The sequence below is a fragment of the Temnothorax curvispinosus genome, unplaced genomic scaffold (genome assembly GCF_003070985.1).
Source record: "Temnothorax curvispinosus isolate PA1 unplaced genomic scaffold, ASM307098v1 QBEX01016846.1, whole genome shotgun sequence".
NCBI lineage: Eukaryota > Metazoa > Arthropoda > Insecta > Hymenoptera > Formicidae > Temnothorax > Temnothorax curvispinosus.
Genome location: NW_020226626.1, coordinates 1 through 16468, shown reverse-complemented (window position 1 = coordinate 16468; position 16468 = coordinate 1). Strand labels below are relative to the sequence as shown.

At 34.5% G+C, this 16468-nt stretch overlaps 2 protein-coding genes across 3 annotated transcripts; both read right to left on the bottom strand.

The window, feature by feature from the left end:
• Positions 1 to 2008: 2008 nt before the first annotated feature.
• LOC112467078 (peptidoglycan-recognition protein LC-like) lies at positions 2009 to 7820 on the bottom strand. Of its 2 annotated transcripts, XM_025035544.1 has the most exons (4): positions 7460 to 7820; positions 5541 to 6144; positions 3941 to 4135; positions 2009 to 3581 (listed from the first exon to the last, which is right to left on the bottom strand). In XM_025035544.1, the coding sequence occupies exons 2-4, from the start codon at positions 6139 to 6141 to the stop codon at positions 3064 to 3066; spliced, it is 1314 nt and encodes a 437-aa protein (XP_024891312.1). In that variant the 5' UTR covers positions 6142 to 6144; positions 7460 to 7820; the 3' UTR covers positions 2009 to 3063. The 2 variants fall into 2 exon arrangements, with proteins under 2 accessions (XP_024891312.1, XP_024891313.1); XM_025035545.1 differs by lacking the exon at positions 7460 to 7820 and having other exon boundaries at positions 5541 to 7442.
• Positions 7821 to 10104: 2284 nt separating this feature from the next.
• LOC112467077 (peptidoglycan-recognition protein LC-like) lies at positions 10105 to 14900 on the bottom strand. The gene is made up of 3 exons (XM_025035543.1): positions 14091 to 14900; positions 12838 to 13053; positions 10105 to 12181 (listed from the first exon to the last, which is right to left on the bottom strand). The coding sequence occupies exons 1-3, from the start codon at positions 14683 to 14685 to the stop codon at positions 11652 to 11654; spliced, it is 1341 nt and encodes a 446-aa protein (XP_024891311.1). The 5' UTR covers positions 14686 to 14900; the 3' UTR covers positions 10105 to 11651.
• Positions 14901 to 16468: the final 1568 nt, after the last annotated feature.

The following is a 16468-nucleotide window of genomic DNA, read 5'->3' as shown; positions in this document are numbered from 1 at the left end:
CAAATATTCGACATAATTATAAATAAATCGACAATAAATGAAAGCATGTGATTAAAAATTTTCTGACGATGGATTTGCAATACTAATAAAGCTATATGTGTATAAGGTACATGCGCGAATACGTCACACACATACGTAAGATGATTCCTCAATTAGAATGTCTTTACGCTATTGCATTTGTCAGATAGAAACTTTAATGTCACAACCAATAATATATCAGCGTCGAATTCAAATGCGTTGTTGTATCAACTTAATTATAAAAAATTACATGTATAAAGATATAACCAAAAATATATACTATTATTAAATAATGCCAGTATTAAATACATAATATAACCGAAAATTAAATCGTAAGAGTAAGTTTTCTTTTCAGGAAAATTGAATTTAGAAACTGGAAAAATATTTTTAAAACATAAATAAATAATGTATTGGTTTTATTTGCATATAAGAGTTATTTATGTACGAAATGCAAAAAACTTATGGTGATTTCGTTTTGGAAGCTATTGAGCCAAGATTAAAACTTATTTGCATTTTGATATCATAGGTATATTTCACATATATATTATATATATGTAATAATGGTTAAAGGTATATTTATGCATGCGTTATACAGGGGAGACCGGGGCAAAGTCGTTACTATTTTTTCGGTGTTAATTTTTAACAACAAAACAAATAATTTTAATGAAATGTGGTAGACCGTTGTAAAGATTGAACTCTTGGCTACAAAATTTATAAGGACATTTTTGGTCTACATCGTTTTGTTCAACTGGTATAGAATGAAAAACGACAAGAGTGCAAAAATTGAAATGCCAAAATGGCCGGGGCGGAGTCGTCACTCCATTCTCGGACTGAATTTTAAATAAAAATTCATAATTTCGATCATGAAAAATGATAGGATACATTTTAGTAATTATTTTTTAATAGAAAAATGGAAACATTAATTAAAAACACGATGGCGGAAAATAATTACAAGAAAAGCGCACACACTTATGTGCCCTACGCTCGCTCGAAACGCACTGTTCATCGTCAGTTCTATTCTGTCATCTCTGAGCACACGCAGCACATATTATCTAAGTCCTCGCCGGAATTCGACCACTGCTGCTTCTTTGACTTTGATTTTTGCCCAAAGCCTCCATGATATGGCTTGGTGACGACTTCGCCTCGGACACAGGTAAGTTTGGTCGCTTATGAAATATTAGAAATCAACGAAAATAACAAAATTTCACTGGATTCGTGTTCAGCATGCATTACTCTTCAGAATCACTTATCTCGAGATTCGGAGAGAAAATAATATTTAAAATATTTAAAATTTTTGACGCGCAAAAAATTTTATTTTTGATTTAATTTTACTTCGAAAACACGTTTATTTTAATGAAAATAACAAAAATCACAACATGGCATATAATCTCACTAAACTCCGTTGGTCATATGAGCACCATAAACAGCGTTTACAATATTAATGGCGAGTTCACACAACATGCAGATTTCGAGATAATTGTAGTGACGATTCCGCCCCGGTCTTCCCTATTTTGTTAAAAATTAGGGGAGACCAGGGACAAAAGTAACGCGTGATAAACGTAACAAACGCGATTACTAAAAAGATAATATTCCTGTACGAATCTATCTGCTGTTATATAATGTCTTTTAAATTCCTTCCTCACCTCAGTAGCGCTCGAAGCTCTGTCATGAGAAGTTGTGTGTCTGTTGTGTCGATGCCATAAAAATACGGTCAAAGTATAGTAGAGGGTTAGCAACGTCTGTTTAAAATAATTAAAAATGTTCAGAACTATTTAAAAAAAGTTTTTTTAAGAACTAAAACATTACGCTACATTGATTATGTTTATTTTTTTTATTTTACCTTGTTAAACTCAATCTTCAGCTCTGTTACAACCAGCCCTAGGAGTAGGGACAATCGTAACAAATCTCGGTCTTTGTAAAATTTGATTTTTCTACGTAATTATAAAATGTGGATAAATTTTATGTATACTATAATGTAAGTAAAAAATGTATTTACCTTATGAAAGAGAAAAAATTTTTATATATAAACAAGCAAATCAAAGATATCAACATAAATTAGAAAATTGTTACGTTTGTCCCTGGTCTCCCCTATTACACATATGTATGTGAGTATACAAGTATAATCGAGAGAGGCGATTAAAGTACAGGTGAAGTCATTTCTCGGAATATATATCTCGATAGTAGTTATATTGATACAGGGCGAAGCTAATTACATAATTAATTACATAATTACCAATTTTATTATGAGATTCGACCAGAACAATGTCTTTTGTATCTTCAACACTCAATATTTTTTATACATAACTTTTCCTTCTTTTATTTACTAATATTAATACCACAAAATCTACAGAAACTGCTTTTTTGTCATTTTATTGTATTCGAGTGTAAAAGGATTTTTATACTCGGAACGGGAATAATAGATCCGCGATATTTTCATTTAACTGTTATCTGTACATGTTAGAATAATACATCCAACTGACATAGACAGATGACAATTGCAGATTTAAAAAAAAAAGATGTAAATATTTTCAGACATTGTATTTCATTCACAAGTTAAGGCTCCTGTTCACTTACTACAGTCATCTTGAATTGATGACGTCAGAAACGAGAAAATTAGGTATTATGAAAATTCTTGCGACAAACATTAGAGTAAAAATGTTTTTCAATAAGATAGCGTTTGTAATCGATAGAATAGACTTGTAAGATGTATCAAAAACTCCTTTTTTGTTTGGGTAATTCACGTATGTCCAATTGAATCAATGCCTAATCAAAAATGAAAACAAGCCGTTTAGCAGCTGCCAAATTAAAATAAAAATATTTGCTTTTACATATTAAATTATAACAAAATAGTAATCTTCGGTATATTTTAACACTACGACAATTATTTTAATTAAAAAAACATTACGTTGAAACAAAAAATACGCTGTAAGTCGCAAAACTAATTCAGTTTTTTAATGTCATTTTTCGCGCCTTTTAGTTCACAATTTTGCCAGGTATTTGTATATTGTCAACGCGGACTTTTGGCAATCGAGCTAGCAGGAACCTTTAAGATCTGGGCTCGGATGACCAATGAGGCCACTTTATAATTTCATTATATAAGGCATCTCCAGGACTGTCAGTCCTGGGTACAACTTGTCGGTGACCTAACAGTTTATAGTCAAGCGCAATTTTTCCGTTTCCTACGCCGATCTTTATGAGCTCTTTCGCGGCATTTAATTGCGTTTCCGGCGGTACAAACGAAGTGAAATCACCGATGAACGCAATACCGATACTTATGCGCTTATAGAGATCAAAGTGGACACCGGTGTGATTCCAGCTTCTGCCAACATATGCGAGGCCGTCGCCTCCGACAAGGAAATTGTAGGCGATATCCACTAAATCTCTTTTATCCTGCATAATTCTTAATTCGTTTGCACACTCTGCTAGCGTCGTACAGAATGCTGTCTCAGTGTGACAAATAATTACACGTGATACTGGCAGTTTCAATTTTTCTAGGGGTCCCCGAGGCGGCCGTGCACCCCATTCGTCCCGCTCGACAATGCGAAACTCTGTCTCGTTATTACCTGCAAGTCATGAAAATAAAATACATATCATACAAAAAGTTCAAGATATACCATGCAGACAAATTTATAGTTAGAAACTCTTTAATTTAACACCGAATTTAGCAATCTCAATCAGACCCATATGTCAACTTCAACATTAAAATCTAAAATATTACTCTCATATATAAGAATGCAAAAAGTTTTAAAATATATGACTCGTGGAAAGTAAAAAGAGACAGGCTTTTAGATAGACAAATAAATAAAATAAATACAAATATATAATTTATATAGGAGACAGATTTTAGGTTTGCAATTGTGATAGATACCATTTACTTCGTGTCGCGCTTGCATAACAAAATATTTTCTAGATGGACAATTACCATCAGGGGAAGTAGGAATATCCGATGTGGTTGGTGTGGTTGGTGTGGTTGGTGTGATTGGTGTGGATGTTGTGGACGCATCGTCCGGATCACGAGTCACTAAATGTACAGTTATGAATACTATAATACCCAGAAGTATTAAAGCTACGCACAATAAAGCCATATGCCATTTCCATATCCAGAGCCATTGTGTCACTAAAATAATTATAAAAAGCTATATTAGAACGACAATTTTACGAGCTACTTAATGTCGTTTGATGAAATTCTTTCGCAATTATTATAACGGGTAGCACTGTGTATGAAAGGGATATTATAATTACATAAAGCCCCTCGAGTAAAGCATTATAATTCTTGTTGATGTCACTTTTCTGCTAGTTTATTCACAATCGAGTAAACAATTTGCGGCATGCAATATCTTGCCAATCTATGTCAGATAGAGTGACACATATATACTGTGAGATAAAAATAGCTTTTTTATATTTACCTTTAATTCTTGTGCCGCAACTAAAGTGTAACAATTTTCAATCTAATAATTGTCGACATTAAAACTATTTTTTGGAATAGTTGTGACAGGACCATTAGTCGAAGTAGTCTTAGGCTCCTGGGCACCGCGGCCATATTGAATTTCTTGCTATCGATGCGAGAAATTACCCTATTTTATGTTGCAGTATTTTTCGAAATAAAAAGACATTTCAATAAAAAATTACTATAGATCGTTTCAGCACACTTCTAAAATTTAACGGATACTATCCTTTTCTTTGGACAATAAACAAACAGCTATAAAACGAAGCCTAAACATACGGAAAAACAAGCCATTTGACGAGTGGAGAATGTTTCCTTCCGCATATGTATTTCTTGCAAATCTTACCATACGTTAAATTTCACGAGTTTCACGAATACGTTAAACGTTATAGCACAACTACAGAGCGAATAATAAAGAAATTTAACGCAACGCAAAATAGGTTGTCAACATGTCACAAGACAGAATTCTCCATTGGAGAGAGTGAGAGGAGAGAGTTCTTATTTCTGCCGCGACGGTACGGTGCCACCGTCAACGCAGAGTTCTCGGCTCAGGGACCAGGAGCCTTAATGATATTTGTAACATATCGGCTATTCTTCCGAAAACGTTCATGCTCTGGTTTAGATACGCAATACAAAGTGTTGAAATGCATAAATATAAAATGTAGAGAAAAGAATTTGATTCTATAATGTCTCTGAAATTACCAAGTAATTATTGCGTTCTACTAATGTATTTAAAATTTTTAGGACGAAGTATATTTTCTTTTATGAGGAAAAATATTAGAGTAATGTCTTGTTGCGATGATATCGATAAAAAGTATCTACATTATATTCAATTTATAATATACTTAGCATATTTATATTATATAATTCAAATTTCGAAGGTTCCGTTTATAATTTTTTATATAAAACTGTATTTTATATTTTAAAACTGTTGTTGAAACTTATGAGAGATCTGTTCCTTTTAGTTATCCGGTGATTTTATGCTTAAACATACGAAAAGAAACAAGTATAAAAAAACTATTAAAACCAAAAAGCAACGGGTCTAAATAATCTATTGCGTTGAACGATTAACTATTACCTTTATTTAATTTAGTATTTTGCGGAAAGATGCATCCGTTTGGAGCTTCGTTATCTTTACTCGTCGACAAATGTGAGGCATTGTCGCAGGCGCTGCTGGCGTCATGTTTACTCGCATCCTGATTAGGAGTAGGATTCGTGTAAACGATCTGCGTAACAGGACAATTATTGTAGCAGGTCTTGTTAACCAGACGCACATTCTTCGAGTACTGCACGCGGACATCGCCGAAAGCCGGCTGATCAGCGTTTGGTAGGACGATATCGCCATTCGTGGTGGCGAAGGCTGGTTGCCGCTGAACGACGGTCGACGATACCGGCGGCAGATTCGTGATCCAGCCGCCTTCTTCGACATCCGTCTTCTCTTCTTCGTCGTCGTCGTCGTCTACATCACTGCACTCTGTAGAGAAATCTCCAATGCTACCATTGCCCGGAGCGATGATCGCGGTTTCCCTCGCCGAGCGCTCAGTCTCGCCGGAAAACCTGTCGACCGCGTGATTCTCGGCAGACACAACAGTACCATTCACGTGGTCCTGCTCTCTCTTACCCTGGTGATCACCGTCGAGCGCTTGCTGTTGCTGTTGCACCAATACCACCGTATCCATGAGCTACGCGAAAAATTCAATTTTTTTATATCGGATACGTCATAAATTCGATACGCCGCATGCAGCAGAATATGCTCGTCGAGAAATAACTGTTAGAGTCTTTAGATACTTATATTCGTCAGGTCGCTACGAGATCCTCTTTTACCATTAGACTATAACAGTCTGGGTTAGTTCTTTGTCTCTTGTTTCTCTCATATCAGATAATAAGGGAAAGATTAGTTTGAAAACGTAATTCTTTTTTATTAATATAAGATTTTTTAAACAGTTTAACCGTTTTAACCGTTTGCGAAGAACTACGTCTGTTATCTCAAAAAAATGTTTTCAAAGATGGTCGTTTGATACATTCAAAACACTTCAGTAAACATTTTTGCCAGATCTGCAATTTTGTTCAGATATAAAATTTTGTTTAGTGAAAAAGAATTACTACGTTTTTTCGAGTTCTCTATCCGATGTGTATTGCTAATTCAGTGGATAAATTCTTCAATGTCTTCAAAATGTCTAAAAATCATACCGTTTGGGTCATTAAAAATTCTTACGAAAGCGAGCACACTAGATATCGTTAATGTACCCCATTATACTCTTCTTGCGTTGAATCTTTTATCTTACATTGTTACTTTATAAATAAACCAATTTACAAATTTTCCACTACAATTATTGTTCTATATGTATATAACTCAATAATAATAATATTAATTATTTAAACTCCGTTTTTACAGATTATGGAGATTCACGCCGGTCAAAATAGTATATGTTTCAAATAGAATGTATGTATATGATAAAAGAACAGCGAGAAAAGAGAAAACGATGAGTACCTTTCATAAGAAGCAGAACATCTACAACGACTTGATTTCTTTATAAACAAATTATGGACATCGATTATACTAGTATAAACTGAACGTCGCAATATCATATCTTCGCCGTTCAAAATATTTTACTGCGGAATAAGTTGCGTTCAATCTGACTGATCAATCATATTTCGCTTATCTACATCACAGTGACAAATTTTTAATCAGTGATAACGTCACTTTTAATCAGTTAAAATTATTGACATCCGCCGATCACAACAGGTATAACAATTCGTCATGTTTTAGCTTGACAAATTGGAACATCAACTGTAAAAACGAAGTTTATCATGAAAATACATATTTTAACATACATTGTATTTAAATCGAAAACTCATAGGTAAAATAAAAGACATGCTCAATCGAGGAACATCACTCGTGATCAATATTTCAAATCGACGCAGCTGGTCGGCGATAATCTACATTATCCGTTAAATTAAAGATTGACTGATTCATATACTTATTACTAGAATTACCTCGCACAATTCATCGTTCGCGCTGGCGGCGATCACTCTGCAACACTAAATTTACACTCAATCTATAATGACATGGAGCCATTATCGTGAAAAGCGCTTCGCGGAATAAAAAGCTTCATTTGATCTGGTCCTAACAATTTTCGACACGACGTTTATACCACCAGCAATTGGGGGATGTACCGTCCTGCGGGCACGCATGATGCAATCTGAACAAGAGCGGACTCCGATCAAACCATTATCGATTATCTTCGTTGATTTTATGACACTCTGACGATCAGTCAGATATATAGATACTGGTTACAATGATAAGCCAACGCGACTACTGAAAAACGACGCGCCTTAAATTGGCTATGGAATCGTGGAAAGCGTTCTCGTTCTCGCTCGCGAGAAGCAAAACGAAAAATAAAAAAGCTAAGGGCCACTTCAACCAAACTCCGATTAACTTAATAATTGATTAGTTCATTGGAAATGACCAATCGCATTTGCTCATTAAGCAGATTGACAATGCGATTGGTCACTTTCAGTGAACTAATCAACGATTAAGTTAATCGGAGTTTGGTTGAAGTGGTCCTAAGACCGGAAACTGATATAGCGTGCACAATATTCCCTTTTGTACAACAGGGATTCCCGTATTTAATTTGAATAATAACGCCTCGGATTTCTGTGCTGATACGTGGGTGGCCTCGCGGTCATCAATGTCACACCTAATCTACGTCACTGTTGTGTATTAAAATAAAGTTACCATATAAATAGTCCGAGATTATGTTGTGTATATGTATATATATTTCAGTAGTGCGCGATGCTCGTTTTTATCAAAAAGAATGGATTTTACGATTGCAAGCCGCTTGTCAAGCATTACTGACAATCAAATTGCCGATGGAAATGATGGAATCAAAGCACGAGTAACGCAGACGTTATCTCCGTTCAATCCGACACTGGAACAGAATGTGTTGTCTTGTCAAACGTGCTTGGAAATTGTTGGCACCACTCTTTGTCTCTTTACTTCAAAACAAGTGTAGCTTGCGGCATGCATATGTATATCATGCGTCGCATTATACAATTTTTAGTCTTTTCGGTTTAGTTACCGGAGCCGAATCGTATCTTCATTTCGATGGCCGAAGATTTCTAACACCACTAACATACACAAAACATCTATATAATTCCCATTATATAATTTTTTGCAGTTTAAGGCAAATAAATTAGTGCTAATTATATCACGACATTTGCCTCCAATTAAGAAGCAATGTATTTAAAAATGCATTAAAAAAAATTTAGAGCTCTTGTAGAGGTCTTTGTATATAGCAACTTAGATATATTTAATTATATGTATAATTACATATCTTAAAACCAAATTTTAAGATACAATTGATGTTTTAAGAGACAATTTTGTATATCTTTGAAAAAAAATCTAGTAGAATAAACTGATAATATATGAACACTAGATTCTACTGGATACAATGAGATTACATGAATTAAAATGAATTTAACATGCTAAGATGTGTTTTACTTCGATATAATATTTTATTTAATAATATATATTTATTTAGTAATATAATAGTATTATTTAAATAAACATAAAATATTACCTTCGATAATAATATCGAGTTTTTTACACGAATATTTGATATAATTATAATAAATCAACAATAAATGAAAACATGTGATTAAAAATTTGCTGACAATGGATTTGCAATACTAATAAAGCTATATGTGTACAAGGTAGATGCGTGAATACATACGTAAGATGATTTATCAATTAGAATGTTTTCATGCATTTATCAGATAGAAACTTTAATGTCACAACCGATGATATAAATGTCGAGTTCAAATGTGTTGTTGTATCAACTTAATTATAAAAAATTACATGTATAAAAATATGACCAAAAATATATACTATTGTGGGATTATTTTCCGCGCCCGGTCGATAATCAATAATCGAGGATCACGTATCGAATGTTTTCGCGAAGTTGTGCGCGTCGACCGCTCCGATCGTTAACAGTCAGTCGGAGTCGTCGGAGAGGGCAAATCGAGCAATAGAGAGCAATACGAAGTAACGTCGCGCGTTTGCTAACGAGTCGCGCGAGTGATCAGATTGTAAAACAGTATTAAGAGTTAAGTACGTTCGTCCGCGATACGAGACTATTCAACGAGTTATACGATTAGAATATGAGACAAAGTTAAGAGTTTATATTTGCATCGTTTGTCATAACTTATATTTATTGCATCGTTTTGTCATAACTATTTGCCTAATCTTATAACTTGTTCAGAATAAATATTCATATAACGTTAATCATTTACTCCGATTCCACAAGCATTTATTTAATCTTACATTATTATTAAATAATGGAGGAAAGTCCCCTATTATGAGACAGGATCCTAATATGAGATATATTAATAAGCTAAAAGGCCCTGTATAGGCTTCATCTGTTGATCCCACCATGAAAAAACCCCGCCATCTCATATTAGGATCCCTATCTCATAATAAGGGACTTTCTTCTACTATTATTAAATATATTGTATAATATAACGAGAAATATTAAATCGAAAGCATAAGAGTAAGTTTTTTTTTTTCAGAAAAATTGAATTTAGAAACAGGGAAAATATTTTTAAAACATAAATAAATAATATGTTTGTATTATTTGCATATAAGATAGTTATTTATGTACGGAATGCAAAAAACTTATGGTGATTTTGTTCTGGAAGCTATTAAGCCGAGATTGAAACTTATTTGCATTTTGATATTGTAAGTATATTTTACATATATATGTAATGACGGTTAAAGGTATATTTATGTATGCTTTATATACTTTGTTAAAAATTATTACATATGTATGTAAGTATACAAGTGTAATCGAGATAAGCGATTAAAGCACAGGTAAATTCGTTTTTCGGAATACATATCTCGATAATAATTATAGATACAGGGTGAAGCTAATTACATAATGAATTGCAAAATTACCAATTTTATCATGAGATTCGACCAGAGCAATGTCTTTTGTACCTTTAACACTCTGTATTTATTATACATGACATTTCCATCTTTTATTTACTAATTAGTTTGTTCTAATTAAATTTATTGATACCACAAAATCTGCAGGAACTGCTTTTTTGTCATTTTATTTGTATTCCGGTGTAAAAACATTTTTATACTCGGAATGGGAATAATAAACACGTGATATTTTCAGTTAACTCTTATCTGTACATGTTGAAATTATATCTAACTGACAGATGACAACTGCAGATTTAAAGGAAAAAAGGATGTGAATATTTTCAGACATTGTATTTCATTCATAAATTAAGGCTCCTGTTCACTCGCTGCAGTCATCTTGGATTGATGACGTTGAAAACGAGAAAAATAAGTATCAAAATTCTTGCGACATTAAAATAAATATGTTTTTCAATAAGAGAGCGTTTGTAGAATAGACTTGTAAAACATATTGGACACTCCCCTTTTGTTTGGGTAATTCACGTACGTCAAATTGAATCAGTGCCTAATCAAGGATGAAAACAAGCCGTTTGGCAGCTACTAAATTGAAATAAGTATTTTGGTTTCACATATTGTCATATCTTCGAGGACGTGCGTGGCCTAGACAGCGCACTGTCTATTGAGCCAAAGGTCCCAGGTTCGATTCCCGGTAGAGCTAAAAAAATTATAATTGCTCGTTCTCCTCTCGGAAGACAATCCCAGTAAGCAAGAAACGTCAAGAAACATTTCAACTACATTGCATTAATGTTAAAACGTTGCTGTAATGTAGTTAAATAATGTTTCTTGGTGTTTCTTGCTTACTGGGATGGCAAACCACCGAGAGTATGTCTTGCCAAGAAAACATCTAAAAAATTTAGCCGTTTAAAATCGGCGTTAAACTGTAGGTCTCATATATGCAATGTGTATAATCTATAACGTGCGCAACACATGTATATGAAGAAAAGTCACCAAGCTCGGACATGAGTAATAGGATGAGAATGGGTATTAAATTATAACAAAATAGTAGCCTTCGGTATATTTTAACACTACGACAATTATTTTAAATAAAAAAATACTGCGTTGAAACAAAAAATACGCTGTAGGTCGCAAAACTAATTCAGCTTTTTAATGTCATTTTTCGCAAATTTTAGTTTACAATTTTGCCAGGTGTAACGCCGTGTGTATATTGTCAACGCGGACTTTTGGCAATCGAGCTAGCAGGAACCTTTAAGGTCTAGGCTGGGATGACCAATGGGGCCACTTTTTAATTTCATTATATAAGGCATCTCCAGGACTCTTAGTCTTCACAGCTTGTCGGTGACCTAACAATTTATAGTCAAACGCAATTTTTCCGGCTCCTCTGCCTAACTCTATGAGCTTTTGCGCGGCATTTAATTGCGTTTTCGGCGGTACAACCGAAGTGAAATCACCGATAAACGCAATACCGATACTTTTGCCGTTATATTCTCCTGAATGGCCACCGACGTAATTCCAGTTTCTGCCAACATATGCAAGGCCGTCGCCTCCGACCATGAAATTGTAGGCGATATCCGCATAATCATTTTTCATCTGATTATTCTGGATAATTCTCAATTTGTTTGCGCACTCTGATTGCGTGGTACAGAATGCTGTCGCAGTGTGACAAATAATTACATGTGGTACTGGCAGTTTCTCCATTTTTCTTAGGGGTTCCGAAGGCCGTGCACCCCATTCATTCCTCTCGACAAGGCGAAACGGAGTCTCTGTCCCGTTATTACCTGCAAGTCATGAAAATAAAATACATATCGTACAAAAAGTTCAAAATATACCATGCAGACTTTATAGTTAGACTTTATAGTACTCCTTAATTTAACACCGAATTTGGCAATTTCAATCAGATGCATATGTCAACTTTAACATTAAAATCTAAAATATTACTTTCATATATAAGAACCCTTACAAAAATATTTCACCGCTTTTACACCTCACATAGATCGTTTTTAGCCCGTTTTTAGCCCGTTTTATCATTTTTATGTTTGTTTCTTGCACTCTCAAGCACGCGCAGTTTACATGATGAGTATACGCGAGTATGCAATCGTACACAATCCGCTTTAACCACTCGTTTTTAAGCAAAAGGGCCTCTTTGCGCCCCAAAAACGGTTCGTACTCATTGCCAAATGCACGTTTTTACTACTCAAACTGACCGTTCTCGCGGTCCAAAAACGGTGAAAAATTTTTATAAGGGAATGCAAAAAATTTTAAAATATATGACTCGTGGAAAGTAAAAAAAAGAATGCTTTTAAGTAAACGAATAAATGGAATAAATACAAATATATAATGTAGGAGACAGATTTTAAGTTTGCAATCGTGATAAATATACCATTTGCCTCGTGTCGCGCTTGCGTAACAAAATATTTTCTAGATGGACAATTACCCTCGGTAGACGAGTTTGGAATTTTCGGTGTGGTTGGTGTGGGTGTTGCGGGTGGTGTGGTCCATGTAAACCGTGTGGCCGGTTCGGACGGTGCGGGAAATACGTCAGATTGATGTGTGAAATGTACAGTTATGAACACTATAATACCCAGAAGTATTAAAGCTAGAACGCACGATAAAGCCGTATACCATTTCCACGTACAGAGCCATTGCGTCACTAAAATAATTATAAAAAGCTATATTAGAACGATAGTTTTACGAGCTACTTAATATCGTTTGATGAAATTTATTCGCAATTATTATAACGGGTAGCACTGTGTACGAAAGGAATATTATAATTACATAAAGCGCATTATAATTCTTGTTTGATGTCACTTTTCTGCTAGTTTATTCACAATTGAGTAAACAATTTGCGGCATGCAATATCTTGCCAATCTATGTAAGATAGCGTGACACATATATACTGTGTGATAAAAATAGTTTTTTATATTTAGCTTTAATTCTTGTGGCGCAACTAAAGTGTAACAATTTTTAATCTAAAATATTGTCGATATTAAAACTATATTCTGGAATAGTTGTGACAGGACCATTAGTCAAAGTAGTTAATGATATTAGTTAATGATATTTGTGATATATCGGCTGTTCTTCCGGAAACGTTCATGCTCTGGTTTAGATCAAAGTTTGTAAATAGTTTTTTTTAGATAAAAAGGCATATATTAAAAGGTATTTTTTGCGACTCAAATAAAGTTTTTGACATCGATTATTTGTTAGTACATCGGCATTAGATTGACGTCAAATCGGTTAATCATTTATGGCTAAATATGTACGCAATACAAAGTGTTGAAATGCTTAAATGTAAAACGTAGAGAAAAGAATTTGGTTCTATGATGTCTCTGAATTTACCAACTAATTATTGCGTTCTACTAATGTATTTAAAATTTTTAGGACGAAGTATATTTTTTTTTATAAGGAAAGATATTAGAGTAATGTCTTGTTGCGATAATATCGATAAAAAGTATCTATATTATATTCAACTTATAATATACTTAGTATATTTATATGTATATTATAATTCAATTTTAAAGATCGCGATTTATAATTTTTTATATAAAACTGTTGTTGAAACTTATGAGAGATCTGTTCCTTTTAGTTATCCGGATTTTATGCTTAAACGTACGAAAAGAAACAAGTATAGAAAAATTATTAAAAGCAACGGGCTTAAACAATCTATTGCGTTGCATGATTAACTATTACCTTTATTTAATTTAGTATTTTGCGGAAAGATGCATCCGTTTGGAGCTCCGTTGTCTTTACTCGTCGATAAATCCGATGTATTGTTGAAGGCGCGGCTCGCATCCTGATTCGGAGTAGGATTCGTGTAAACAAACTGCTGCTTTAAAGTAATAGGACCATTGTAGCAGGTCTGGTTAACAAGATGCACATTCGTCGAGTCCTTCACGCGGACATCGCCAAAAGTCGGCTGATCAGCGTTCGGTAGAACGACGTCCCCATTCGTGGTGGCGAACGCTGGTTGCTGCTGAACGATGGTCGACGATACCGGCAGATTCGTGATCCATCCGCCCGCGCCGCCTTCTTCGACATCCGTCTCTTCTTCCTCGTCGTCGTCGTCTACGTCACTACACTGTGCAGAGGAAACTCCAATGCTACCATTGCCCGGAGCGACGACCGTGGTTTCCTTCGCCGACCGCTCAGTCTCGCCGGAAAACCTGACGACCGCGTGACTTTCGGCAGACGCAACAGTACTATTCACGTGATCCTGCTCTCTTTTACTCTGGTGATCACCGTCGAGCGCTTGCTGTTGCTGTTGCACCAATGCCACCGTATCCATGAGCTACGCGAAAAATTCACCTTCTTTATATCGGATACGTCATAAATGCAATACGCCGCATGCAGCAGAATTAATATGCTCGTCGAGAAATAGCTGTCAGAGTCCTTAGATATTTATGTTCGTCAGGTCGCTACGAGATCCTTTTTCACCATTAGACTATAATAGTCTCTTCTTTCTCTCATATCAGATAACAATGGAAAAATTAGTTTGAAAACGTAATTCTTTTTTATTAATATAGGATTTTTTTAACAGTTTAACAGTTTGCGAAGAACTACGCCTTTTATCTTAAAAATTTTTTCAAAGATCGTCGTTTGATATATTCAAGGCACTCGAGTAAACATTTTTGCCAGAATAAACATTCTGCAATTTCGTTTATATATAAATTTTGTTTAGTTAAAAAGAATTACTACGTTTTCGAGTTCTCCTTGTAATATTTACAAAAGAACTTAGATATATACTGAATCATGCTTAAAGTTTACTAATTGGTGAAACCGATCATTAGTACGTTGAATAAAATCGATGAGGAATGTATGAGTGCGTTTCTAATCGACGGCTGTCAGATGTGCCTGTTAGGTCCTTATTTCATAGAGCAATAGAATGCTTTAATCAAGAAAATTATGTTGACAAAACGTAAATGCACAAATTTATAAAATCAGTGATCGTGGAGCAACATTGCAATAAACGGCAATGATAAGAAGCTTAAATAAATTAAAATAAATGGTTAGAACCTTAAATAGATTAAAAATAAAATTTAATAAGTCAAATATCATCTGGTATGGTAAATTTATTCAAACTTTCTCCGTTAATAAAACAAGGAGAACTACACAGTACACAAATGTGTGTTAAATGTAACATAAATCACACGTCTCAAACAGTCCACTCAAATTTTTGTTATTTTAATTTATGGACATCGATTATTTTAACATAATGTAAATATGTCAAATTATGACAAAAATATTATGTCCATAATTTAACACAAAATAAATAAAAGTTTAATGATATGTGAACGAAAATTTTATGTGCAACAGATATCTGTATGTACAATTTATATATATAAAGGAAGATGTCCTGACTGACTCACTGACTCATCAACGCCCAGCCCAAACCCCTGAACCGAATTTTTACCAAAAGTATATGAAATAGGAGTAGAATTTTCCGGGAAGTGCCACTATGTGTACAGTTTTTTGTTACCGATTTTCTGAAAACCGGTTTTTTTAATTCTTCTAATTTTTCGGGAAATAATTGACCGAATCTCAAAGAATTATAGATCAAACAGGGGTAGAATTTTCCGGGGAGTGCTATAAAATGTATAATTTTTTGTTACCGATCTTTTTGGAAGCCGGTACCAAAATTTTTTCAATTTTTCCGAATTTTAAAGAATTGTATAATGTATATGAAGTAGGAGTAGAATTTTACGGGGAGCGCCATGATGTGTACAGTTTTTGTTACCGACCTTTTTGGAAACCGGTTTTTTAATTTTTCCAATTTTTCGGGAAATAATTGATTGAATCTCAAAGAATTATACATGAAGTAGGGGGGTAGAATTTCCCGGGGAGTGCTTTAAAATGTACTATTTTTTGTTACCGATCTTTTTGGAAACCGGTTCCGAATGACGAGAGAGAGAGAGAGAGAGAGAGAGAGGGGGAGAGGGGGAGGGAGAGGGAGAGAGAGGGAGAGGGAGAGGGAGAGGGAGAGGGAGAGGGAGAGGGAGAGGAAGAGGGAGGGAGGGGGAGGGGGAGAGAGAGAGAGAGAGAGAGAGAGAGAGAGAGAGAGAGAGAGAGAG

Coding starts and splice junctions, on each gene's coding strand:
- LOC112467078 (XM_025035544.1), bottom strand. CDS start 6,141: ATGGATACGGTGGTATTGGTGCAACAGCAACAGCAAGCGCTCGACGGT. Junction 4,136..5,540: donor AAATACTAAATTAAATAAAG/GTAATAGTTAAT, acceptor TAATTATTTTAG/TGACACAATGGCTCTGGATA. Junction 3,582..3,940: donor TATTCCTACTTCCCCTGATG/GTAATTGTCCAT, acceptor CATGACTTGCAG/GTAATAACGAGACAGAGTTT.
- LOC112467077 (XM_025035543.1), bottom strand. CDS start 14,685: ATGGATACGGTGGCATTGGTGCAACAGCAACAGCAAGCGCTCGACGGT. Junction 13,054..14,090: donor AAATACTAAATTAAATAAAG/GTAATAGTTAAT, acceptor TAATTATTTTAG/TGACGCAATGGCTCTGTACG. Junction 12,182..12,837: donor TCCAAACTCGTCTACCGAGG/GTAATTGTCCAT, acceptor CATGACTTGCAG/GTAATAACGGGACAGAGACT.